We start from the raw sequence: 27,871 nt of genomic DNA on the forward strand, positions 1-27,871 counted from the left end.
CTGCTCACATCCCAGACCAGCCAGATCCCACCCTGGTCCCGCATCGGCCCCTGTGTCCCCAAGCCCCAGCCCCCAGCTCAGATGCCACATCCCACATCCCAGCCCAGACCCCGCACACTATGGCACAGGAGGAGGCGGAGGCCAGGACCCGACATGCCTTTATTACAGACCACCAGCATCCAGGAGCGCGCGCTGCCCGAGCCGCCCGGGATCAGATCACCGACCGATAGAAAATTTATATAATAAAGCCAGAAAAGATGTAAAATATAGTTTACAATAATTATTCACATTCAAGGCTGTACATCAATACATACAACACCATGGCCCCGAACATGAATTCAATCCAAATAATTCATATATTAGAATTTAAATAACACAGACTGAACTAGAGGCCAACGAGAGCCAGCAAATAACCTTAGAAGAATAAAAATACAAAAGTGTGTATCTTGTATCATTGCATTATTTGCTTCTGTTCTCACGAGTTCTTGAGGAGGGGAGATTGTTGTGTGGTGGGTGTGGAGGGCTGAGGGGATTGCTTGGGCTTTGGGTTTTTTGTGTATTTTTTGTGGGTTTTTTGTGGTTTTATTTTTTTTTGGTTTTTGTGGTTTTTTTCCTGCTTTTATCTGTACATCACAGTTACTGCTACAAACCAGGTAGAGAATATTACACACGTAACTGACAGCATACAGCTAGCATACAACTATCAAAACTGAGTATGGTTCCTGGTTCCTATCCTCTCTCTGTTGTCAGATACAGTAATTGTACGTTCTGCTACAATTTAGAACATTTGCCCCATCAGAGTTGGTACATGGTCATAGGAAGCTTTGTCAAACGGCAACCATCTACATTCACCGCCACACTGAGAGACAAACCAGGTTACTGGGTGCCAAAGAACCTCTCCCATTGTTTGCTGCATAAAAGTAATTTCTGCTAAGAAAGAGGAAATATTCTTAAATTATGAGTCTTATCTTAACTGAAAGCATGCCATTTTGGGTCAGAGAATTACTTGTCTGTAAGCTCACTTGATCAACTGATGGACAATCTGTCACAAAGCTTTGCAGGAGCACTTCCATCTGATTAATAAAATATTTGCATAAAATATTACAGGCATTCAGCAAAATTTCAGATATAAATACCACACCTATTTGTGTAACTCCGTAGTAGAAAGAATGATCAGAATCCACAGACCACATCTTTAGGCAACTATTAATACACAGTTCTCTCCTCAGCAAGGTATTGAAACGAAATACATTGCAGGCCAAATGAAACAGTTGCGAGGACCTTACTAAATAATTAAAAAGAAACTGTTAAATGTATGTGTGGGAAATGCTCAGGATCCTTCAAAGTTCCCAGCACAAAATGTAACAATAAAAGCACATTAATTTAAGCATCTTGAACTAGGAAAAATGATTACAACTATCACATCTTTTTGTTTCAACCTACAGTTTTTTCCTGGGGCTTCTAAATAGCAGCTACTTCACTACTAAATCACATCAGGAGGAGGAAAGTAAGTGGAGCCCAGTACTACCTGAGAGTTAAATGTCTTCAGCATCTAAATGCTTACCAACCGAGCTCTCCATAGCTCTCTTCACATCTGAAGCAAGTCTTCATTAATATAAACCCTTCTCAAAAATGGACTTCAAGGCCAATGGTAAGAAACTCATCTCTCCAGTTTATCCAAGTAGTTTTAAGCTTCCTGTGACTGGGCTGAACACTGATTAGAAGAGTGTGATTCAAAAATCCTTCCTAGCAGTAGTACTTCATTCTTTCTTAAGCTCCGCCCCACAGAAAATAGATGCAATAAACACCTTCCTGCAGTTCAAACCCTAAGCAAAAGTAAATTACATTAATGACCAGATTCTTTATGATTAGGAATGGTTCAAAGTGCAGCAGATGGAATGAATCAATCAACAGACTGGGTATTCAGTAGGCTTGCAGCGAGGAGCCTGAAGAAAAGTCTTCAAGTGCCTAACCACCCTTTTTGTGCTTTGAAAGACTCGTGAGAAAAAGCAGAGAAATTAACTGGCTTATCTGCAGCTCTGAACCTCCCCAGCACCTTTTGTTCCATGAACTCCCCTGCTCACAGGAGTGATCGTCAGGACAAAGTTCTGAGTCTGCCTCACTTCAGGTACAAAGCAGTTAAACCAGGAGCCAGCCCTTCACGGTACGCAGCACCGCCAATCGGCGTTTCACTAGACAAATGGGTGAAACACACTTAAATCCATGATTGCTTTGTCTTGCCTCACTCTATGCTGCTGCCATCTTTCAAAACCACAGATTTTATTTGCAGTCCAAGACAGACAAACAAGTTCCCCAGAAAAGTTCTAGTCCCTTTCCAAAAAAGCAGCAGCTAAGGAAGACTTGATTCAGAACACTGAAGTTCTAAACAGAGAGATGGCTGTAAGAGATGCTCAGTTTTCCAATGACAGCACTGTCAAGAGAAGAGAGGAATACCAGAACACAGACATCAGTGTTCCAGACATCTCCTTGCTAGCTTACTGCTTTCTTTGGCTGAAAGTTTGCGGTGGGCAGGACGGCAGTCTACCAAGAGAGGGTTTTCAGAGTGTGAAAAAGCAGAGTGATTACCTTGTTATGGCAAGATGACTACAAGCCTAAATATTACAGACAACAGGTTTAAGCATTCCCAGATTTCTACGTAGGGAACAAGCCAATGGAGATCACTCCATCTTCTAATGAAGCTAAGGTGTTTGCTGATAGCAGAACAGCTTTGTCAGGCTTTGTATGTGAAGGCAAGTCTCATCACACCAAACAGCAGTGGCAAGTGGCACCACGAATCTCCATCACTGCTAAGCTCTCCTGCACGAAGCTGGAAATACGTCTACATCTCTTATACCAAAGACTAAATCCAAAACTGGCAGGGTTGCCTCCTGTGGACCCAAGATACATCTAGAATTTGACAGCCAGAGAAGGAACGGATAGCTCTACAAACTTACAACAGATGTCACCTTGGTAAACACAGGATTAATATAGGCACAGGTAGAAGGTGCATCGTGCTATTCTAATTTTAGTGATGAGGAGTGTACCTTGAACATGATGAAATTTCTCCTGATGCAAAAGGAATTGTGTGTTGTCTCATCTCGGCCACTTACAGCGCACCTCTGCTCTTTCAACACATGGCACTGTAAGCCAGCGATTTACTTTTGTCATGTACATGGTGGGAAAACAAAACACTACAAGAATGCAGTTCCTTCAGAAGAAAAGGCAACTGCACCCTCTCCTCTAAAGACCGAAAGATACTGGAAAAGCTAAACTGTCATCAAGTTCAACCAGATCACAGTTTTTAAGAAATCAATAATAAGTCTCCTTCACCCTGCACAACAACAAAATATCCAACATTTATGTGTTTTCTGAGAAATCCTGATAAGTCACTGCTTTTAAAATACTGCTTCTAGAACAGTAGCTCCCATGCTTTCCAGCATTGCAGCAGAGCTTTTCTTTCTTTGGTGGAAGGAAAAGCACATCATAGCATGAGACCTCAAAATGCAAAGAGGTGGTATGTGTGGAAGGTGAATAGGCATGATGTTTATACTGCTTTCAAAACAAGGAAGGAATGCCTTTGTGCTGACCTACGTTATTCCTCTCTGCGAGGTTCAGGAACATGGGCATGTTGACAATACCATTAGGGAAGTTGGTTTTAGCACATAGAAAGGCATGACTTTGTAGTGTTACAAGAAATGTTTGACCACAAAAAAAGCCTTAATTTGAAGACAATAAAGGAGAACGATATGAAAAATATTTTCATTTGATAGATATGCCTTAAGTACCATATATTTTCCCCTTTTTATCAATATTTTCCTTTGAATTTTTAACAAGATTACTTTATGGATCTAATATTTCAATTGCTTAATTTTTTTTTCAGAGTTGCTAAATATTTGGCCAAGGACCAAACCCAGGGTTATTTGTACATCTCATCATACAAAGGTCAAGCAATCAACTGTACAAAGCTCTCATTCCCTTCTCTACCCAGGTAAATAGGTTGGCCCCACTAAAATGCACAATACATGCACACTCTGGAAAGAAATCTTCTAGCCCTCATCTCCTGAAAAGGTGAAAAACTATTTACTACTTCAATAGTCATCTTTTTCCCCCATACTAACTAGTTAATTTTTTAGTCAGCATTAGTTAAAAGCATGCTGGTAAGTTTATTGTCCCTTGATTAAACACACATATGATTCATAGTAAAATTTAAACTGAATGTTTAAAGTCTTTTATGATTCAGAAGCTGACATTTCAATATTAGAAAATCTCCATTGCCATGCTCAGCATTTTACTCTCTCAACCTGTGTCATTGGAGCCGGTCTGCCAGACACATACATCTGATTCATTCACATAATTACTAAAGTACCACATAAATCCTGCAACCAGAACTATATTAGGAATTACACAAGGGTGCGACTGACCTGGCTACAAATGCCATATACCAATAAGCTGGGGGACTGTGAGGAAAGGAAAACAAAGAGATGGTGCTTAGGAGAGGCGTATAAAAGCTCCCTGATGAAATACAGTTTAATGATAATCTGAAAGTCACAGAAAACTCCAGCCCCATAAAATGCAAGGCTGGTACATGATTCGGCGTGTGTGCGTGTGGATTGGTTTTAACTCATCTTAAGTGAAGCTGGTAATGCAAGGTCTATCCACTAGTCTGCAGCAGAAATTGAGCTGAAGTGCACAAAAGCAAGATCTTCACTGCAATGATATGCATGTGGAAGCCTCAACAGAAGCACAAAGAGCGAGCAAAGCGACCCTGAATTCCATTAGGTTTTTGCTTTTCTTTTTTTCTTTCTTTTTTTTTTAAAAAAAAACATTTCAGACATACGCTTCCCCTTGAGATGGTACAGGTGGGTTGGAAAGATTCCTCTGATCGGCTGCACACGAAGTTCTAGCAGCAAGTAGGGAAACTGGGACATTTTGGATGAGCTTTACTATTTAGCAGCATTCTGGTGATATCTGTGCCGCCAAACTTCATGGATCTTTTTACACCATTTATGAGCATTTCCACTTGGGTCCATCAGGTAATACGTCCTGTTCGGCTACAAGTGAACAACATTTTAATGAGTACTCCAAACAGTTTAACCAAAAAGCTGTAATTATTCTACACTGACCAATGAAACAATTATTCAGAATCAGTTGATAAACTTCCCAAAAGATAAAATTCACTTACAGTTATTTAACATTATGTATTACTGAATAACCATACATCTCACATCTCAATATTGTTAAGCAGTCAAGTCAACAATATGTTGGTGCGTTTCTTGTGACCCACTATATACAGAAAGGGCTACATTTTTAAAGTCCTCCTTAAGAGCTTTCTTCAAATCCCCAAACTCACTTGTAGTTTATTTACACATGAATAAAAAAACTTGTATTTTTGTGGGAAACGCGCATGTCGAGGACTTTTCTTGGTGTTTGTTTTGTTTTGTTTTTGTTGTGGGGACTTCAAGTTTTGTGTTTGTTTGGGTTTTTTTTTAAATTAAGGCTAACACCACTTGTATTGAAAGAATTATATTTTCTCCAGAAAAGATAACTTATTAACAACTTACAATAATCATCCATGCAACTTAGAAAAAAATTGAAGTCACTTACTGTGTGAACAAAAAATGTCTTAAAATTCTTGGCTTCTGGCCGCAACTCTGAAGACCATGGGATTTCTCCTTTTAGAACTTTGTTGACAGGATCCACGTAATAGAGGTGGGGCCCTTCTGTGAGCAGCAATTGGCGCCGACGTGCAAACAATCCCTAATAAAAGTAGAAACAGCAATGCAAAAAAAGCATGAGAAGAAAGTGTAAATGCATAGATCTCTGAATTTGACAACAGAGGCAGACATAGAACAGCTCAGGGACAGGACAGTGCATTTGAGTTTGGGGGACCTTTTCTTGCCTTTTCCTTTACCTACTGACTTTCCTCCTTTCTTAGGGGGGTGCAGTGCATTCCTACATGGCAGAACACAAGTACGGTTTTAAGAAAGCATCTTCAAGTTCTAGCAAAACATAAACCAACTAGCTGGACAGAGTGAAGCAAAATTTGTTTATCAAAAATCGCAGCACAGAAATCAATACTCATGATTTTGCTGAGAAAATTAGGAACAAGCCAGTAACTTAAACAAAACAGAACCCACGTTCCCGTAAAGCTGACAGACTAACGCAGTGCAGCTGAGCAACAACAAATTTAATACTTAAAGCTGTTCTAATGTCAACTCTGCCTCTCTCAGGGTGCAGGCACTAGCCAGATCCAGGAAAAACAACACAGTTAAGGAATAGTATGGGCTTGTATTTTATTTTCCAGTATTCGTGGCTCAATCCACACAGAGAAATCAGGACAAAGTTTTTATTGGGCTATATCAGATTAGGAGGAGGAAGGGGAACAAAACCTCATTTACTAGCAGTCTCAAAGTGAAAACATCACTAGCACATCTTTTAGCCTTTTCCAAAAATTAAGATACCACTAAATTATGAAAAAAGTCTATTCACAATAAAACATATTTTAAAAAATAAAGAAAACCATTTGACCCTTAGGTAAACAAGGAAGCTCTAAAACACATTCCTCATCTATGCTGCAACTGTGCGACAATGTGACAGCTGAATCTTCTTACAGAGAATTAAGAAAACCCCTTACCTTTCTTTTGTCCACTGGACCCATTTTTAGGATTAAGTTATTTTCTACAAACTGATGCCTAAATAAAAGGAAAAATAACTATTACTCTAGAAGTAATTCTTTTGCAGAAACAGCTTTTATTATTACTATTATTAAACCCAACTTATGGCAACTGTAAGAAAGAAGGGACCTTTTCTATTTCTAGGACTCTGTAGAGGGAAGACATCTCAGCTCTGGTACCGCATCACTTCTGAAACATATTCCACAACATCTTCTAGACCTTGTTGTCAATTCTAGAAACAAAGTATCAGGCTTTTGCTGCTATTGCTTTAAAAACAGAAGTCAGGAAAAATCTAGTTGCTAATTGTTCACTTGACAACCTTAAGATTGACAAATCTTAATTTGACACAAGGTAACTTATTTTTCTGAATTTCTTACTGCTGTGTAAGTACCAGACAAGCTATATTGAAAGGTCTTACCAAGGATTTCCACCAGCTTGTTTTGCCAGAAGTAACTTCTTTTCATCTTCAGAAAACTGTAAGTCCAGCTCAAAGGAATTGTTGTCAAGATCATGAATATACTGTTCAATATTTCCTCCTGTTGTCTGCGGTGTACTTGTCTCTGGGGCAGACAGTGAATGGGAAGAGGCAGAACCAGAAACTTGCATGCAACCAAACTGACTCAGGAGATTGTCATACTAACGGAGGAAAACAAAATGAAGTCAAGAAATTTCTTTGATTAGAAAGCTTATTTTGCACTAAACTGTGGCTTTTAATTTAAATATGCTTTTGTTTATTATGCTTTTGGGCAAAAAGACAGCCCAGTCTATAGACTAAGGGGCACTTATCCAAAAAAGAAAGCTTGGTCAAAAGCAAGCCAACCAGTACTTTTTCCAAACACTCACTTTATCAGAAAAAAAATGCCAACTAGTTCAAATTTTAACCACTATTAGATTCTTAATTGATTCTTCATTAAAATATAACTAATCAGTAGTTTCAATAAAAATATTTAAGATGCAATAATTATGCTTTCACAAAAGTCTCAGGCAGAGTCAGAACTGAATACAGCAACAGACAAACATACATTCCCGTAACAGTCTTCGTCATCCTCTGACATAGCAGGTAAATACGCTGTAAGTTTCGGAGGTGTCTGAAGATGTAGGTTCTCCCACACAATGGATTCGAAGAAGGGGTGAGCCTTAAGAGGTCCATATCCTCCCATTTCTTCACAACCTAATCTGTTGGTAGCATCTAGAACCTGAACAAATTACAGTTAACATGCATAAAATAGCAAGGAAGGGGCAAGCACCATTCACATTTCCATAGCAGCATAAAAACACTTAAAACCAGTTGGTCTCACTGCCCTAAGAATTTAATATCTAGAATATAAGGAGACTGCTTATAATACAAGACATTGGCAGTATGACTTGACAGCAATGTTTTGTATTAAATCAGCTCACAGATCTAGAGGAAGCAGGGCTTATTTGGGTCCACATGATTTTTTGGCTTTGTTTCTTCATGAAGACAGAAACCCAAGCAAGCATACAAAGGCGGCTTGATAGAGCATAGCTCATTTAAGTACAGCCCAGCATCACATTCTAATGATGGTCCAGTTGGTGTCACACTAACCGCTCAAGCACCCCAACACTGCACAGTTTTCAGGACGTTGACATAACCTAGACCTCACCAATCAGCCTGCACAAGCTTAGCCACAGAGCCAGCCTGGACACAGGAACACACTGCTAGGTTCTCTACTGTGATTGCACTCATCATCATCCACAATCACAAACCACAGTTTTTCTCCTCATCCCCCACCCATGCTACTATTATGCCCGGCAATTGAACCTCAGAAAGCTCACACCACCCAAAATGCTCTCTGCGTACTCTTTGGAGTGTCACGGCTGTATCTCACCAATGAGACAACTATTTTTCTTTATATCTGTCAAACATTCACATGCAGAGTAATTCTTCACGATACTATTGATCTATTGAGATGTTGTTGGCTGATACTATGGAGATATGCGTTAAGTACGAGCTAAGTGCATGGTCAGTTCATTTACATTGTAATGAATATTTCTCCCTGTGAAATAGAACGCTCTTCAACTAAATGATTCATTACACAACTCAATAAGATTTAATCTGAGTACTATGTAAACCTAAGTATTTGAATCAATTTCCGTGTGTAATGCACAGCATTTAGAACCATTTGCTTCCATTTCACTGAGAGACATTCCTTGTCCACACTTTACAATTCAGACTCAAAAAACTAATTATTTAAGTCCTGTTTAAGAATGGATATTGTTTTTCAAGACACTCCTCTATGCAGTCAATAATGCTCCCAGTTGTTCTTACTATAAAGTTTGCAATAGAGTGCATAGAAACTTTAGGAAAAAAGAACTACATAAGCTGAATGTTTCCAACGTCATTAAATCATTTAACAGCAGCAAATGCTTACCAATAGCTTTTCAACAAGGTCTTTTGCCTTGGGAAAAAATTTTTCTGGAAAGTCATATTCCAACTTTATTATCTTCTGGAATATAAGATATTCATTTCTGCAAAAGAGAAAAATATTAGTTCTTGTTATCAGCTCTTCATGTTTCTTTCACCTTAACAGTGCACAACCTGGACAAATATTGAACAGGAGACCTACAAGTGAAGCCACATTCCCACACATCTTTCTAGGGTAAAGGGGTACAGCCTTCCAAGTATCCATGATCATGTAAACATCAGATACTTGAATAACAAGAAAAGTTCAAATGTCTCAATGCATGGGTGACTCATGCCCTCTTCACATAGGCATAGTTATCTTTCTGGTACAAATCACATGTGAAACCCTAGGATAAACTAAGGAATCTCTCTCAGGAACTCTAGTTATAGCTGTCTAAGCACCTTCATGACATCAGACAGGACAAATAAAAGGAAGCACAACATGAAAAGTTGTACTTCAGAACTGGTAGTCAGGTGAAAGCCAAAATCAAGTCAACATATTTATGATCCACATGTAAAGAGTAAGCTTAAATCTCTTACCCAGCTCTAAACGGGGGCAATCCAGCTACAAGCTGATATATTATACATCCCAGAGCCCAGAGGTCAGAGCTTCAAAAGGAAAAGGAAAAAACATATCACATGTTTTCCTATAAGAAGTCTTTAAACTGTAATTTGAAAAAAAAATTAAGCTTCTGCTAGTCAGAACATAGCACAAACACATTGGACAAGCCTGCCTAGCACCATCTCCACACCACCTGCTCCTCACTCCTTGACAGCAGAGCAGGATAGCAACACAGCTTTCACAAAAAGAGCATGCAGTAATCATCCCACAACAACTCACTGCAAGCACATGTGCAGACAGCTGAGTTCTCAGTCAAAATAATTAATGATTATGTAAAAAGACTATAAAGAATACTTACTACCCACTACCACAATTCAAAGATGTATGCAACGTAATGCAATATATGCTCTTAAGAATTAAAATCCTTTCCTCTAAACATCTTATTCAAAAAAGTCACAATACAGCTTCTTATCACTTAAATCTTTTCTAAGACACAAACAAAAAGGCAGGTTATGTGGTACATGGGTGAAGGCAAGTCTTAAGTTTTAGCGTGTTGGCCTGCAAAGGTACTTTTCACTTATTTTACCTTGAGGTAAACTACACAGATTTGATTAAAGCTTAGAAACCCTCACGGAAACCTAGAATACAAACAGACTCAAAGCTACTAAAATTAAGATTTTTTTATTTTTTATTAAAGATGAACCATTATGTGACTTCTAAAAGGAGGTAACAGCCTGATGAAGTCTTTCCATGGAAAGTCTAATGGTATTTCTGCTATTCAAGAAACGCTAGCACAAATCGCCAGTAATTCATATAGGAGATCTCCTTTCCTTATGATTTCTTGGTGATTACTTTGATTATTCTTCCACTCCCTTCAAACTCCCTTAAGAAATCTTTATATTCAAGCATCTTGTTTCTTCCCAATACTACGCTTGCTTGATTGGTTTATCCCCCATCATTTGACTGTATCCTGACAGTGCCAGTGAAGTTCTGAAATACAATAGTCCTCACCTTTTACAGGCAGATTTCTCTGTCAGCAGCTCTGGAGAAACATATTGTGCCGTCCCTACAAATGAGTTCGCCCGTGCTGGTAAGAAAACGGAAAGAAATAAGCAAATACATACTTAGGCAGAAGCCAGTCTCCCTTTCTTCCCCTAATAGAAAAACCCAAAGGGAAGCTATTGCAAGTTATGTAATGCTACAAAGAACCCACAGGAAACTAATTTCTCTACCCATCAACAAAACCTGCTTGGAAGAGACCAAGCAGTTAATCTCAGTGATATCTATTTGGTTCAAGAAGCCAGGCATCTAGGTGCCTCATCAAATTCAGTTCAGCCTGCACTTTTTTCAGGCATTGCTTCCAGCATCAATTCACAGGTTAATACTAAGCAACTAGCAACACAAAAATGCTATAACCTTCACATTTGAGCAACTCTAATATCACTGGGGTTAAATACATAAGCAGGGTAAAAACTTACTGTTTCTGCTGAGCCACAGTAACTTTGTACTTGTTTCGCAAATGAAAAGTAATTTGTAGTAGTTTAACTTCCTGCTGTATATGGTGATCTAGCCGGCTATGTCACTACACCAAATATCATCTCTTCTGACATAACCTAAGCAGTGACAGTCAAAGCTGTTTCAAGGTAACAGTTTGGTAAATAAAATGTATGCAAATTCTCCACGGACTGCTTGCTGTAGTCATACATGTCACAGAAAGTAAATGATGGCATACCTTGTCTGCTATCTGCAGATAATACTTTTGCTGTTCCAAAGTCTGTTATTTGAATGTGCATATCTTCATTTAGCAAGATGTTCTCTGGCTTAAGGTCCCTGCAAAAGAGATTTTTATATTTATACAGCACACAAATTAAGAGTCCCAAAACTCTTTAAAGACTTATGTACATAACACTATCGTAAATGAGACATTCTATAAACACTGTTGTGTCAACTACCCTCTAACCTGCAGCCATCAACACACTGACTGCTAACAGATTTTGAAAAGCTTGTTAACATTATATTCTGAAAAGATAGGAAGTAGTAACTTCAAAACTAAGCTACTGTGTATCTCACTTGCTCAGCAAAAACGGAAAAAAACCCCCAAACTCTTCACTCCCAAGCCTTAGTTTAAATAACAACTGACATTGATATGGCAGTGAAATCTCCTGCCCACTCATTACAAAACTGTAATTCCTCAAACAATGGCAAACCCCTGCCCCAGCTACGTGTCCAGAACAGGTAAGAACTGTAAACCACCTCTACTCTTCAAGGACAGCATGTTTATAGCTGTCACATTCAAACCCATGTGTAATCTGTATTTCACATGCGCGATACCATTTGTATGGACTTTGCCTCCACCTGTGAATAAAACCAGACCCCACAGCATACACACACAACATACAGCAATACAGAGTTAGATGTCAAGAGGTTCATTAGCAACAACAGAAAACAGCCCTGGGTTACACTGTTACGATATCATTTACTTTGCACCAGGTTTCCTTGGCTGGCAAGAGAAGACAACATACTTCCCCTCCCAAAAGTATCTCTGGATGCTCATAAAGAAACCTAGAAGCACAGGAGTTGTTTTGGCTGACTGGTAAGAAAAAAACCAGTGCAAATTCAGAGCTGTTTCCATCAACAACTGTGTAGCATTATTTCTCTCTGATTACAGCCTCTATTACTGAAAAGCATGGGTTGTGGTTGTCCCAGCCTAACGCGTTGACTACAAAATCAAAGTGAAACTGGGAGTTCTACCCCTCTCTCCTGGCCCTGTAGAAAATTTTAGGCTTTTAATACTCCCCACATTCACCCCCCCTTAGATTCTATTCCCAATTACTTCACAGAAAAGTATTAGGAAAATACTTCGTCCTTTTAAATACAACTGAAAGAAGTACTAATGCTGTTACGCTTATGATCAGTGAGCTTTTCGACAACTAGCATCTCCTGTTCCATGAACAACTCTTTAGGAACCTACAGGCACAATAGATTTCCTACCCAAAAAGAAGTTCTGCAGTTCTGATCTCTCACATTTACAGCTTTGATTTGTTTACTAAACATGAATGACAAAACCTGCTTATCCAGACAATGTAACTACAACACGAACAACTGCAAAGGCCCTGTTAAAAACTTGCCTAGACTTCACCATTTACCTAGTTAGCATTCCACTTTGTGGAAATCATTCACTCAGTGAAAACTGACATGTTATATTTTACTTTTCTAGATGACAAGCAGCACACTAATTCCCACATCAGCAGAACTCTGGTTACTTTTGGTACTTCAAACCACAGGAAAAAAAAGTAGTTAAATAGAGTCAAATTCTGGTTTTTATAGTAGCTGACCAAGCTTGACAAAGACAGGCTTTTTGGTAACACTAGTTCTAGGTCAAAACCTTTTCTTACTTTTTCCTGCTAGAACAGTTGGTCTAACAACAGAGAATGTCTCTCCTCCTGAAGTTTTACTTGTTCAGCTCCCTATGCTAACAGCACCAACGCCAACAAAATGCTATTGTGCTCTCATCAGCTTTCCGCAACATCTACTGTCACTCTGGACTTCACAAAGAACGTTTCTAGAAAAAACACCTTGTGCATAATCAAATACATGTTGGTCTTAACTTTGTGTTACCTGTGAATTATTCCTTTCCCATGCAAATATTCCAGGGCTGATACAATTTCAGCAGTATAAAACCTGGTACAGGTCTCATCAAACGAGCCAATTTTGCGTATATACTTCAGCAGCTCTCCGTTTTTGGCATAGCTAAGCCCAAAATCTGAATGTAAGTATAGTTAAGGCTTACTACTTAAAACAAAAAACCCCACACTTCATTCCAAAGACGGGAATAACACTAAAAATACATGAGCAAGGGGGAAGAAGTAAAGTTGGTTCATTTGAAACTTTACATGCTAGCAGCCCCGAACAATTTCTTAAATACATGAACAGCCTAAGACACAGGTCCTGATTTCTTAGCATAGCAAAGACTACATAAAGTGTTAAATGTGTAGTTTTTCGAGACAGACACATGAATAACTCACCTAAGCTGTATACACAATTGCCTCCAGAAGTATTTAGGGGCATAGCTAGCATTCAGTGTCCAAAATTGCCCCACCACCTGAAGGGTGTGGCCAGCCCAGAGTTCAATAAGCCAATGCTTACACTACAGAAGGGAGCCCCTGTATGGTCTGTCGGTGCACGCAGGGATGCACTTTGCAGTCACTGCTACAGAGAACCTGGGAAACAGCAGCCCAGACAGCAGGGCTGCAGCTTCCCATCATTCAGATTATTCTGAATTTTCATAAGAAAAATTTTAATAGATCTAATTGTTCAAATAAACAGAAGTAAATATGGCTGGCTTCCTATATTTTAAACACAGGGATTGTGGTGGTTTTCTGCACATATTTGAAATAAAACATTTCCAAAGTATTTTTCATACACTGTCCTACTTTTTAAAAAATTATTTTAAATTTAGACTGCTGCAAGTTGCCTGTCGGCATTTACCACAGAATCATTTAAGCTATCCTTTCATTCATCTCCCCTGCCCCACAAGCCTCTCATGCTTCTCTTCGAGGGTGCAAACTCATTTTATTTACTTAATTTCTACTAAAAGCACAACTGCAAATACTGCATTGCAAACATTCAAGATATTTTAAATACCTCAATCTCACCATTCTTCTTAGACAACGTTACAAATGAACCAAAACTGGAGATTATTACTTGTAACAAAGTAACTACAACAATTTTTAAACCTCGAAGGATACACAGCTTTTCATCATCTTGAAAGGTGAAGTAGAGTTTCACAAAAAAAGGGTGATCCAAGCGGGACATCACATCTCTCTCTCGTGTCACATATGGCACCTTGTTTTCTTTTATGATATGACGTTTTTCTAGAATTTTAACTTAAGAAAAAAAAAAGAAGAGTGAAAATGCAGGAGGTAAAACCAACCAAAGTCCACCAAGATAATTTGCTTTGGGTTTTTACGGTTAGATGGAATTATCATAAAATCTCCAACTGTCTCTTGGACAGGTGTATTGTAGCAGGACTACACTGATAGTGTATTTTTAATAAGTTCGTGTTGAAGGAGTCAATACTTACTGGCATATTCTCTAGAACTCGCCAGTTCTCGAGCCAAGACAACCTGTTAACAGAGGAGAAAAATGTATTGTAATCATTCATTAAAGACATGCACTAACATTGATTTTGATCTTCCAGGAGGTACTTAGAATACGGATTGTCCAAAATCAGTGATCACAACTGCAATCAACAAAATATTTAAGAATGTGTTCATGTGGTGTTGGCTTCAGCAAGATGTCTGCAAAAATCCAGCTCAGAACAATAATACCATTCTTGCTAAAAGACTCATGCACCAAAGTCAATGTGTCATCATTGATTTACTGTTTCTTTTCAGAACAGTTCTAAAGATTGTTAACGCCAAACACAGTAAATTTTCAAATCTTCTTAAGGGGGGGGAAATAAAAAGCAACAAGGGCACTGAGGAATATTTATAAAAATCTACCACAGTACTTTTACTTAAAATAAATGGCAAAGATTAAAAGATAACATTTATCTGAAAGATCAAAAGAAGTGAGACGGAACTTTCAACTACTTACCTTTTGTTAGGAAAAAGATTTAAAGAAAGGGAATGAAAGCTATCCCAATAGTAGAAGCAAGAGAAAGCAGTTCTACATTTTCAAAGATAAAAGCTTTGGAGGAACACAAATTAGAGATCATCTTCAAGAAGGAACTCCTATAAAATGAAACTTCCAGGACAATCTGAAAATTCCTATTGCATGAATCTAGCAATAAACTTATTACAACAGATGACTAGTTTGTGATTTTTTTATATCCATTGCAATACCTTGCTTCAATCTCAACATTATACATCCGGTAGTAGCTCCTGACACAGAGAGGATATTGCATAGAGATTCTTTCCATGATAAACTCCTAGCCCAGTTCCAATCCTTTATATCATAAAACTTTAACATGCCCCATTACGCTATCAAAGTTACATTAGAAAGCAATAGGATACAATCGAGCTTCTAGTGAGTCCAAAAGGTACTTGAAAAATCAGCACCCACATTTAGCACATCACTTAATTTTAATAGTTAAACTTAAAAAAACCCAGTATGTCTCACTCATTTACTCTCTCCAGATTTAAATCTTAGCAATATTACTTGCACAACAAATTTTAAAGTTTCTATAAGAAGAGCCAAATAACTTAGATTGAGTTACCGTTGAAAAAGATCCTTCACCCAGAATTTTCCCAAATTTGAAGTCATCAGGTCGTTTCTTCCGAGGCTGTGGAGGCTGCTGTCCCGTATGCTGCTGTAAGGAGTTTGAAGTAGATCTTGATTCAGCTGCAGTGCCCTCCATGTTAGATCCCTGTCTGCTGCCACAGGTGGAAATGACAGATGGAGTGCTGGAATCTGCTTGGTTCCTCACCATTGATGGGGATGAGCAGGAGCATAACACCACACTAGACTGGATTGGAACAGCATCATACTGAAAAGAGAAATGAAACCATTATTCTCACATCTTCAAATAATTACCACACACATCTGCCCTTTATTTTCATAGGAACATCATATAAAGTCCTACTTGGAAAGGTTATCATTAGAATGTCTTTAGGAAAGAATGTTAGTATTTATTTTTGAAATGGCAGCTCTAAATTCATTAGACACCTCTGTTTAGGTCATGCTGCGCACATACATATAGCCATAAGCCACAAGCAAGAGAGCACTTTAATTCTAGAATGCTTTCTTCCAAGCTCAAAAAGCCCCCTACACAAAGGTATCAAATTTTATGGTATATTCTCCTATGAATAACATGATCTTTGAATTTTATTTCATGCTTAGAGACAGAGCCATCTGTCCAATCTTAACAAATAGTAGTTTTCCTGAAACTAAAAGAATTATCTAACTATACAATGAAAACCTGCATTCATGTGTAACATCACTTTAGAGATCCAAGTTACAATGAACTCCAAACAAACAAGCAGAGCACAAAAACTTTAACGGAGACAAAAGATAAATTCCTACATTTTTACTTGGAATCTCACTTTCTCCGATAATACTTCTGTCCAATACACATAGGGGAAGGACAAGAAAAGAGAACAACGTATAACAGGCAGATCAGCTGGAGGGTTTAAATAAACAGCAATATCTAATACTTTTTTTTCAAGAATGCCATGGTCCATCATTTTTTAAAACAAGGGAGACTGCCTTATTTAAATTGTACATATGGTCACATAAAGACATCCCACATCTAAACCAAAGAACCAGGTACAACCCAGAAAACAGCAAGTACAAGAAGATACACTCCAAATGCCGACTCTTGTAACACATGGCAACTCATCATTTGGTACCCTCTTATCAGCTTTTCTCAAGTTAAACCAAGGAAACTTGCCAAGCTGCCTTCCCTTCCTGTAGTCAATGAACCTCCATTATTCTGGTGGATGCCTGCTTCAAACATTGTACTTAGAACTGCCCAGAAAGCACAGACAGTAGGAGTGCTCTGCTGAACAACTTCTGACAGTAACAACTGAACCAGTGTGCAAACAGAGGGAATATTTAAGAAAATGAATGTCTGAACACTATTTTTTAATCTCAGTATTCTAATGTACATCTAGCAAAATAAACCTATGACTTAATGAAAATCGCACAACCTCAGAACAGAGGCACTGTGCAACCCTGGCCAAGTCTGCAACACCTCACGGTGGTACTCATATAAATATTATCTTCTGACAGAAAGAATTTTTCTCATGAATTTCAAATTGATTCAGAACACTTTTTGCATTTCTATCATAAACCACTTTAGAAGGGGAACTGGACTTGGTTCAATCATGTATAAAGGCTTAAAGCACCCAGCTCCTGAATCAGCAGTGCTCTATGCAGAGGGAAAAAGCAGTGCTTATTTACAGCTACACTTCTTCCAAAAATAAGATACAATTCAGAAATGCACTTTACTTACACCTTTAGTCGCCTCACAGAACAACAGGACACAAACATGTGAATGTGTGCTTTTTAAATTGATATGAAAGTAACAAGGTCAAAACCAGGACAGCTACCACTCTCCTCTTCCTCCGCTCTCCATAACCGATATATAAATATCAATTCATAAAAGACTGAAAAATAACTATTATTCAGCAACTACTCTAAACAGTATCTTCCAAGAGGCAGAAGGGAAGATGCCCTTCCCAATCCAAGTGCAGCCTCCTTGCTCCAGGATCTCTATTGCTCCCAAGGGATTTTCCAAGAACCCTGACTGCACTGGTGGGGCAGCAGATCCAGAACTGGCTGTTGCCAGTTGCTTCTTTTATCAGACCTCTGTCTGAGCTGTGATACAGTGGAGACTGGCGAGAAACCTGCCTATAACAACAGCTGTTTGCTATACCTTTCGCAGCCTTTGTGAGCGCAAAAGTGTGTTGAGGCTGGGGGAAGGCTTAGAGACAGGCAGGAGAATTGTACTTGTCAAAAAACTCACTAAGTGCCCCTGCTCAGAATCAGATACGCAGCGTTCTCCCCTCTGAAGAGAACGTATATCGATGCTATTATTACACAAACAGCACACAGACATTAAAGTATGCGTGCTGCAGGTCACAATCACTTTTATGCCTTCTATGCAGATATTTTAGCTGACACCTTCCTCAGAGTAGTTACAGTCCCCAATGCTCTCACAGCTCAGCTGAATCGCCTGCCTTTCAGACAGCTACTCAAACAGCAGCCTGTGTAAAGATACACAGCAGCTAGAATTAAAAACAGATTGTGCTCTTTCCTGTCAAGAGGCACCAAGGCTGACACAACCATCACTGCTCCAAAACAGAGCGATGCCAATATAAGAAACATACCAGTAACTGAAATACAGTAAACAAACCCCACATGCACACAGACTAAATATTAGGTTTTAAGTGATGAACGGGCCCCAGTTAGGATATTCCAGACCAACCCAGGTTTCACAGGTCAGCAAAGCAGCAGCGTTGTGGGGGATCTCATTAGATTCTGCAGCCAGCAAGATCACCTTCAAAAAACAAACACAAAAAAAACCACACCACAAAAGCACCAGAGAGCACCGAGAGAAAAGGGGGGGGGGGGGGGGGGCGGGATGGATGCAGTATATTTTTTTTGCACAGTATCTGAAACTAAGTCAAAGAATATCAAGTATAGAAAAGTCCTGAGGGAAGAGGAGACCGGAGTAAAGGACTTTGTAGGAAGAGAAGGTTATTTCCAGCCCAGGTGTAACGTCAATCAGTCTCCTACTTTCTCAAAGGAAAGTCAAAATCAAGAACAAGGACAGAGGAAGATGCTGTAGACTTAAAGTATCCGTTATCTAAGAAATGACAGAACTATGCAATTAGGTGTGAAAAAGTCACTCCTACACCTCTTTGTACACTCCACATATTCTTGTATAGTATTGGGTATCCTGTATTATTCACCTCCTTGGTTTTATTTTGAAAGATTCCAAAACACACCTGCAGAGATTACCCATGTTCCCACATGCCAGTCTTCACTTTGCTGATGCAGTTCTACCAACACTAAAAGCTGCAAAAAAACTTGCAGAGACTGGGTCTTCTGAAGCTTCCAACATCTTTGACTCCTGTCTCACTGATATGATACTGAACCTTGATAACGACCAAGTATCTTTGCTACCACTGAATCTCTACTAGTGAAACCTCATTTCTGTTACAAAGCAAGTCAGTGTGAGCAGGATCCTAACCTATCACTGGTCTGGTAACACTCAGTCTGACTGCTGATTGCGTTACTGAATCTCTAGTTGCTTCAAGATATAGAGCAGGCACGATCAGAAAAGCTCTTCCATCCACTTACCTATATGGCACATTTTTTTGGAAGCAGACCTTCCTAACACAGTATTGTTTACACAAAGCAACATGGGCTCTACACAACTGCTACTTCTGTTTTGATTATAAACAATGCTGATAGAACTGCATTAGGTGGCACACTAGCATGAATGTTTTATACGGTATACTGTATTACAGCTCTACTAAATGAAACAATGCAGATGGACATCCATTAAATATTTGACTCAGCCTTATAACATCTGAAATACAGAATACTGTGGAAGAAAATTAATATAAGACATATTCCAAGTAAAACTGTTTAAATTCTTAAACAACTTCTAATAGTCAATCCCAAACAAGAATCACTTCTGGTTCACACCTAGATTGAGTCTGAAACAGAAAAGGTTGAAAGAATCACTGTGTAAATTTAAAGACTGAAGAAAAAAACCACACACACCACTTGGCAAAAGAAAGTCTCCCTCTCCTGAAATCTGTCCTTATTAATCTCTTTTAGCCTTGTGGTATCAGAGAACACAGAACTCTTAAAAATTAGGATCACCTGCAACTCAGTCCAAGTCTTACCAGCTCTAAGAATTAGTGAGCAGTGTATGTCATGAGTGTTAAGACTGAATCACGTCAAGAAGTTCACAGACTGTCATGAAGACAAACCAATACAAACACATACATCCTCCCATCAGCAGAGTCTGCTTAAAAGATGACAGGACTCAGAAAGCAACATAGCAGCACCCTACCATATCTGTGAATTAATCTTCTCACTACAAAACAAAATTTGAGAGGCTTTCCAAACAGGTACTACATGATAGTGTAAGACATCCCCCCCACAGGTCACCGTATGGAATCACAGCTTTTACATCTCTGCCAAACACCACCCTTTGATACAGAAAGATCTTCCAAGATCCATGAATCCAAGATTCAAGCTCCAAATTAATATACTGGTTTTCAAGTAAAAGTATGGAGTCCATCCATTTACCTGTTCAATTAAGAAGCAATACAGGCCTTTATTTCCCACTAAGAGAAAGCAATCACTTTCACTGGGCAGGTGCTTTGCAAAGCTGTCTTGCTACTATCTATCCACACTGAGATTCTGCTACAGACCACCTAAGATAGACAGGTTTGGCCCTGTCAAAGGCTTTGTAAATTTGGCCAGGAGAGGCTTTGTAAATTATTTTGATACTGTTATGCGAGCCAAAAATTCTGAAACTGAAAGTCCTTTTGTATTGCTTATAATTTAAACATTGACAACTTGGGGTCTCCTAAGGATTCATCTGCAAAATGCAAAGGGAAAAAGTGAACAGCTAGAGAGCTATATTTAATGTATTCATTTCATGGCACACTGGTGTTTCAGGTGATTAGCAGAGATGCAGCAGCTGCATCTGACACACATCTTGTATCTGAAAAAGAGCATAAGAAGGGGCAATTAACAGATACGATGCACAGCTTTCCCATCATCTTCCTTCCCCTGCCACATCCCACAATGAAAAGGTTTACTTTCTCCAGGTTCTCCAGTACCTATTTGTAACAGCCTCCACTTCAAAGGCTGGAACACAACACATCCTGGAGCTTCCAGCACGCCCCACAAGGAAAAAAAAAGCAACTCGGTCAGGTGCTAAGAGGGGCCTGAATAAATCTCCTCAAACTACTCCCCAAAGCACCTAAACAGACAATGCAGGCCAAAGCAGGTCAGTTCAGTCACCAAAAACCTAAGTTAATATACAAAGAAACACTGACTCAGAGTAACAAAATCGAACTAGAAGCAACCATTCCAGTGCAGGGAGCACTGTCCAGGTGGCACTTTCCATCACATACCAATCCCATCCAGGAGTGGTCTGCAAGGTACACAAGTATTACCACGTGATCCCTATCAATATTCAACACCAGATTTCCTTTCATTAACTCTGTACGCTGCGACACCAGTGTGACTGCCATGAATGAAGGCAGTCACAGAACCCAGAATAACAACAGACAGCGCGCTTTCATGAACTGCAGTCAACACCCAATCTCATCCCTCATCCTCACATCTATTTCTGCTCTGACTTGCTTGTAAAAATGGACTTGTCAGGCTCTCTGCTATGTGGCCAACAGCATCCTTTCTGTCAACCTATTGTATGCTCCATTGAACGCCAGTTTACATTTATACATCCTTAGAAGTTTGTCAGATGGTTCAAAGAATTTAATAAGACACCTATTTACCTTTAAGAGATTAAAACATCTGCCTAAGGAGAAAATCCATTCATGTGCCTTGAAAAGCATCACTAGATGCTGTCAAGACTGTCTTAGGTCAAGGTTCATAACTGGTTACCAATTACTGTATTTAAAATAACAAACTGAAATCTCATGTTTCAATTATAAAAGCTATTTTAACACAACTTTGTTTTGCAAGAGAATCTGAAGTCATACATTGATCTGGAGTGAAATCTTTTGATCTCAGAAGTTGCCACATGAAAAATCCATTGCTTAATAGACCATTTTTTATGAATAAACCATGCAAATTTCAAAAGCCATTCAGCTGTATAAAAGGAGAATTTTATTGTTGTTTAAACAGGCTGCGGAACTAACTGATAAAAGAAGTCTGGGCCCTGACCCACCAGAACAATGCTCACCTTCCCACTCAGCATCACGTGAAACCTCTCCGGTCCTGGAAGGTAAGTGTTCACTGAAGCACTGCATAAAACTGTTCCCCCCCATAAAATCTCTTAAAGCGCCTTAGAAATGACCATCACGTAAAAGAAAAGACAACTTCTTTAACAATAATACCCTGGTAATTTCAAGATTAAAGACTGTAAGAGTTAATGGAAGGGGAAAGCTTGGAGCAGATAGTTCTTCAAAGACAGTATTCTACCTAAACAGTCTGTGATCTTTGTGATAGCAGGAAACTGAAGAATGAAAAGAATTCAAGTCGATATAGTCTGCTTTCTGTATTCAAAGCTCTCATATAATTCAAATAAAAATTACAGTAATATGAATATAACATCAAAAATACTTGTAATCATCATAAGATACAGCTATTATTTCACTATATAAAGTCCAGGCTAAGTCTGACATCCTGCCATGCTCTAAATACATATATATATATGTAATTATATAAATTACATAAATACATAAATTACATAAAATCTAAATACATATATATATATGTATATATATAATAACCTATGAGAACTGATGAGTAAAACTGTTCTTTTCAGGGATATTTCTTTGTATCGCTGTAAGACACAAGTAAGTTGTGAAAAAAGACTCTAGTATCTAGCTGGCAGTTGTTTGCCTGATATTTGAAATCAATTTTGGAAGATTTAAGCCCTATCTTCAAAACATAATCAAGAAGATTAACTTCGAAAAAGAATCAAAATTAATTGACTTATATTCTTAAGCTTTCTGGGTGTACATCATATATAGAGAAGTATTTCTAAGTTTGAGGAGAGATACTGTACTGTCCACATAAAATAATCTCAAACCATCAGAAACAGAGCTCAGCTCTAACACTCTGCCTCCTTCATGACTGATCACCCACCACCAAATCCCTGCTTTCTGCAGTAAATCTATCACAGTTTATCCATGAGCAAGTAATGAGGAAATCCGAGTCATGTTTTATCAGCAAAAATATAACCAACAGACTCAAGGATGTGGCAGCACAAAGAACACTTTTATATTGTTAGATTGTTTTGACTCTTCATTCAGGGAATTAAAAATATATTACCTACAAGATTGGGTTTGTTTCTACAGAAAGGAATTTCTCACACACAGAGCAATGTTGACCCAAACATTGTAATTAATGCAAATGCCTTTTTCTAATTTGCCAGCCTTACACAAACAGTGGTATTTCCTGCCACTAATTTCCAGGATTCTAATTCCAAATTCAGGTAGGGATTAAAGCTAATGAAAGGATTTGTAAGAACCTGCATATCAGCCACATACCCTCTAACCTCCTCGACTGCTACGCAAAGCACTCAAGTGCCAAGCACCTTCAGGGGCAGAGATTATTTAATCCCTCCTTCCACTGCCTCTCCCCAGCCTCAAAACAGATCAGAAACAGGAAACCACAGAAATCTCCAAGAACCTAAAGTCAGCCTATGGCCCAAATAGCTGTGTATGTAAACAAGCCATTGAGAATGTGTGTCACACAAACAGATCCAGGCCAGCTCACAAGAAAACAAAAGCCATCTGTAATTGCAATAGTCTGGATCTCATTCTGCACCACCAGTCATCTCATGAAGCACACCAATACCAAGAGGTGCTGTGCCACATGGATTTGGGCTCATGCTAACAAACACAAAATAAATTCCTATCCTAGGCTCTGTGCTAGCAATTCTGGGAGGCAAAGCGAACAGCTTTGGGTGAAGAGCAGAGGAGCAGCCACAGAGAGGTGGCAGTACATGGAGATGGAGTGTGCAAAGGCTGGATAGCACAGTTAAGAAACGAAAACTCCTGCAGGGCTGATAAGGAACTGAACATCAAACTTAATACTTTCTTGTCAGAAGAATGTGCTAAGCAAGTTAATCCTTGCAATTTTTCACCATAAGGAATTACAGGATATGTGCCCAATTAAGTATTTACAGTTTATCTTTTAAAGCAGAAGGCAAGTCTCAATTTCAATATTCAGTCACACAAGTCAGTTGTTCCCTACGGTGCTGACTACAATTCAGAAGGTGTGAAAAATAAGAGTTCTAGACCAGTTAACCTTCTGCACTTGTGTTCAGTACCTTTACACGCTCCAGTCTGTTTGTAGTAACTTGCCACAAGCTTACCTGCAAACAAGATGTCAGAAAGGGAAGAGGGGGGTGGGGAGTGAGAAAATATCAGCTCCTTCCCCTTTTCTGCTTCTTTATTACACACACAATCTAACTTGGCCACCTGCAAAAAAAGTTTTCCCATTTGAAATACCAGAAACAATAATTCCTTGGCTTGATACAAATTCTTCAGAAGGTCAAATATGAGGAATTTGGAGAAGGACTTTATCTTTCAAATGCAGTGTCTTCTGAATTAAGTTTTTATCTATCCATATTAAAAAGTAATTTCTCACTTGCATATTTTCTGATGTGATAAATGCGCTAGTTCTACAGCAACGCATATAGCTTTTCTAAGAAAAAATAGTAAAATACAAGTTTACTGTCAAAAACGGGAATTACTAAAATACTTAATGTCTTCACAGATCAAACCTATTTTTATTACGTTGCCAGTTTATTACTTTTTTCGGCCTAGCAAAGTGACTGTGCCCTTGGTTTCATGCCTTCTGTAACAAAATAAAGTACAGGAGTACTTGCAGGAGGAAGTACTTCCACAGTCAGCACCCCTTTCCAAGTTTTTCCTGCAATGGTGCCTTCCAATTGATCTGCTCCAGGGAAGTAAAAGGAGCCCGAGTCTGCAGAGTGTGTTACAATTAGGCTGTAGCTGGACACGCAGAGTTTCAGGACCTCTATGGAACTGACATTACTTCTAGCACTGTAAGTAACAGACCAAAAATCCCAAGAATTGCTTTAAAACAAACAAACAAACAAACCTACCCACACAATGGATTAATCACTTAGCTGAACACTGCTATTATATTGGATTATTCTCTGGATCATCTCCTTTCCACTTGTTACCAGCACTTCCTATGCTAGAAACATGAATGCATATAAAATTGCTCCTCTTAAGCTTCTTCCAGTTTTCCACCTTTGAGCCCGATCTCAACTTCAGTATCTTTTACTATTTCTTACTCCTGCAGACTGCTTCAGTAGGAGATAACCAGAAAACATATCCCAGTTAAGAGCCTGTGCATGAGTGACCCAGACTCACCACAGCCTTCTGTGAAAACCAAGGGATGAGAAGATTAGGCAGACAGGCCTAACGTAGGGAAACTCCTTGAGCCTGTCTGGAAGTTTTATACCTACAAATAACTACAGACAGGACTCTTAAATAGCCTACACCAATTCCTAGCATAGATGCAGAACTTTCTCTGTTAAGAACCCAGTTCTTTGAAAAGTGGAGTTAGTATTCCATGGTGGGAGGAGTGCTGGGAGGGGAAGCCGGCAGTTTTGTTCAGACACATCTGTGACTAAACTATAGGTTCGATCAGGTCAGAAACGCTTGTAGAATCTAATAACTGCTAGAGCAGCTACTCCTGATGTAGCAGAAAATACTGATGTAAATAACCGCTCTTCCAGACTCTTCATTCTGACAGGGAGAGCACTCCCTGATAGGAAACCAAACATGCTTACAGCGAAAGCGTTAACAGAAAAGAATGAAAATCACACTGACATCCACAACTAAAGCGGCACTAAAGTAGTTTCCTTCTTAAAAACTGCAATTCTGTCCTTGGTACTACATCTCCAGAAAATAGCAGAATGGTTTAGGAAGTGTCCCCTCAGACAGGAATACAAAAATTAACAGTTATGGCAGAGAAATGCTGGAACAGTCCTTTCAAAGCTGTGCTCAACTTCCTCCCCCCATGTTTTGCATTTATAGTAAAATAATCACAGAACTTATCAATGCTATTAATTCCATCATACAGACATTAACAGTAGCTTGCTCAGAGTCTCAGAAATACTGTCTCCCTACATTTGACATCAGCTGAATTACCAAAAGATTAGCTGAACTGAGCCACCCCTCTGTGCCACTGCCAATCAGCACACTTACCTGACCAGAAAAATACTAAACAGGATAGAAAAGAAAGAAGTAAAAATAACTCTGACTGGGAGTTTCTCTTACAGACAGAGACCTAAACTGCATGTAAATAAGGAACAGAAATAGAACTATTTCGGAGAGAAAAACCTGGAAAGAGAGGCAACAAGCAAGGACAGAAGCACAAGGGGAGGTGTTAATCCCGGTTCAAAAGAGTCCAAGTAAACAGAAGTCATCCCCGATGCTCGGAAGCATCCACACGGAGCTCTATCAAGTGGCAGGAAAGAAAAACTAATTCCTTTAATAGTCAAACATGACTTCATTTCATAATCCTCGATGCAGTATTTCATGTTCTCCCTGCAGGGCTATTCCATATAATCATTCTCGTCTTTAGTCAACAAACACGGTTACGCGTAACACCCAAGCGAAGCAAGCACCGAGCAGGAAGAGGGGTGCGCTCCGACACAGGGCCGGCGCCGCTCGGCCAGTCTCCTGGAGAGAGAGACTCCACCTCACCAGCTCCATTCGACGGAACAGCCTCCCGGGGAGCGGAGCTCGGCAGCTGCAGCCGGCGGAGCGGTGCGAGCCCCGGCGCCCGGCAGCCCGCACGCAGGGGCGGGGCGGAACCGGCACCGCGCCGTGACAGCCTCGCCTCCCGCAGAGGGGGCCCCCGGCCCGTCCCGCCGGGAGTCGGAGCGGGCGGGACGCCCTGCACGGCGACCCTGGCCCGACTCCGCCTCGCCTCCCGCCGCCGCGGTCTCGGGAGCGGCGCCGCCGGGCCGCGCTCCCCGTCCGAGCGTGCTGGGTCCGCCCCGCCCCGGCGGCCCCCGCGCCCCGCACTCACCAGGCGGCTGCTGGCGCTGGCCATGGACCCGCCCGGCCGGCGCGGCCCACGCTGCCCGCTCCGCTCCCCGCGCGCGGCCCCGGCCCGCGCCTATGGGCGCCCGCGTCCCCCCGTGACGTCACCCACAACAATCCCCCCCAGCCGCGGGCGGAACTTCCGCGCCGCGCGAGAGCCCATTGGTGGCGCCGCCTGTCACTCACAGCGACCCCGGAAGGAGCGACCCCGCCGGTCCCGTCTGAGCATGCGCGGCTCGGGGGGCGGTGCCGCCTGCCTCGGCCCCGGCGGGGGAGGAGCGCGAGGGGGGGGGGGAGGGCAGTGCGCCGGCCCCGCCCCCGGGCGTGGGGGGCGGTGACGTCACAGCGCGCAACCCGCGGCTCCTCCCGCCCCTCCGGGCCCAGAGCCGAGCCCGGGATCCGGCCTGGAGCGTGGGGGCGCCCGCACCCGTGGTGCCGCTCTGCCCCGGCCTGGAGCCGCGGGGCGGTGTGTCCCTTGCGCGGGGTGTGGCAGCCGGCCCAGACGAGCCTCCCGGACACCGCCGGAAAGGCCGGGCGATGGGGAGCTGTTAACGGTGAGACTCGAATGCGTTGTCAGCAGCGTGGTCGCTACTTCCCAAGCCCCGCGGTGCCGCCTGGGCCGGGTGCCTGCCTTAGCGTTCCTTTAACATTGAGACGTGTCAAAATGTTACCGAAGTCAAAGTGTGTAAGATCTGCTCCTTCCCCCTTCATCTGGAAATAAACTCTTGTCAAAGACAAGTCCATGAATCCATTTATTTGGTTCTTGCTTTTTAATACTTAAGACATTTGAAAATTTTTTTTAGTAATTTACTTAAGAATCCTTTTAAAGAACGAAGTTGGGCTTGTAAATTTATCTTTATTTTGGGCCTCGTTTTTCCTTAATTTAAAAGATGGGACTGGTTATCTTTCAAAAGTCTTCTAGACTTACTATTCTGCGTGGCTTCTCAGAAAT

General features: G+C 40.4%; 1 protein-coding gene across 3 annotated transcripts; it reads right to left on the reverse strand.

The window, feature by feature from the left end:
* Window positions 1-134: 134 nt before the first annotated feature.
* PDPK1 (3-phosphoinositide dependent protein kinase 1) lies at window positions 135-27,040 on the reverse strand. 3 transcript variants are annotated; one of them, XM_054080191.1, is made up of 14 exons: window positions 26,906-27,040; window positions 15,882-16,151; window positions 14,745-14,787; window positions 14,410-14,547; window positions 13,280-13,424; window positions 11,394-11,491; window positions 10,673-10,748; window positions 9,640-9,708; window positions 9,068-9,164; window positions 7,697-7,870; window positions 7,093-7,310; window positions 6,635-6,692; window positions 5,605-5,757; window positions 135-5,051 (listed from the first exon to the last, which is right to left on the reverse strand). In XM_054080191.1, the coding sequence occupies exons 1-14, from the start codon at window positions 26,927-26,929 to the stop codon at window positions 4,944-4,946; spliced, it is 1,671 nt and encodes a 556-aa protein (XP_053936166.1). In that variant the 5' UTR covers window positions 26,930-27,040; the 3' UTR covers window positions 135-4,943. The 3 variants fall into 3 exon arrangements, with proteins under 3 accessions (XP_053936166.1, XP_053936167.1, XP_053936168.1); XM_054080192.1 differs by lacking the exon at window positions 26,906-27,040 and adding an exon at window positions 26,578-26,601; XM_054080193.1 differs by lacking the exon at window positions 26,906-27,040 and adding an exon at window positions 24,207-24,302 and having other exon boundaries at window positions 136-5,051.
* Between the last annotated feature and the right edge of the window lie 831 nt (window positions 27,041-27,871).

Source organism: Cuculus canorus, chromosome 15 (genome assembly GCF_017976375.1).
Source record: "Cuculus canorus isolate bCucCan1 chromosome 15, bCucCan1.pri, whole genome shotgun sequence".
Lineage (NCBI taxonomy): Eukaryota > Metazoa > Chordata > Aves > Cuculiformes > Cuculidae > Cuculus > Cuculus canorus.

What these genes read in the sequence shown, in the direction of transcription:
- PDPK1 (XM_054080191.1), bottom strand. Translation starts at nt 26,929, where the DNA reads ATGGCCAGCGCCAGCAGCCGCCTG. An exon ending in ATCTGCAGATAGCAGACAAG is followed by an intron (nt 10,749 to 11,393) that starts GTATGCCATCAT and finishes TTTTCTTACCAG; the next exon opens with CACGGGCGAACTCATTTGTA. An exon ending in AGACATTTTTTGTTCACACA is followed by an intron (nt 5,052 to 5,604) that starts GTAAGTGACTTC and finishes GTTCACTTGTAG; the next exon opens with CCGAACAGGACGTATTACCT.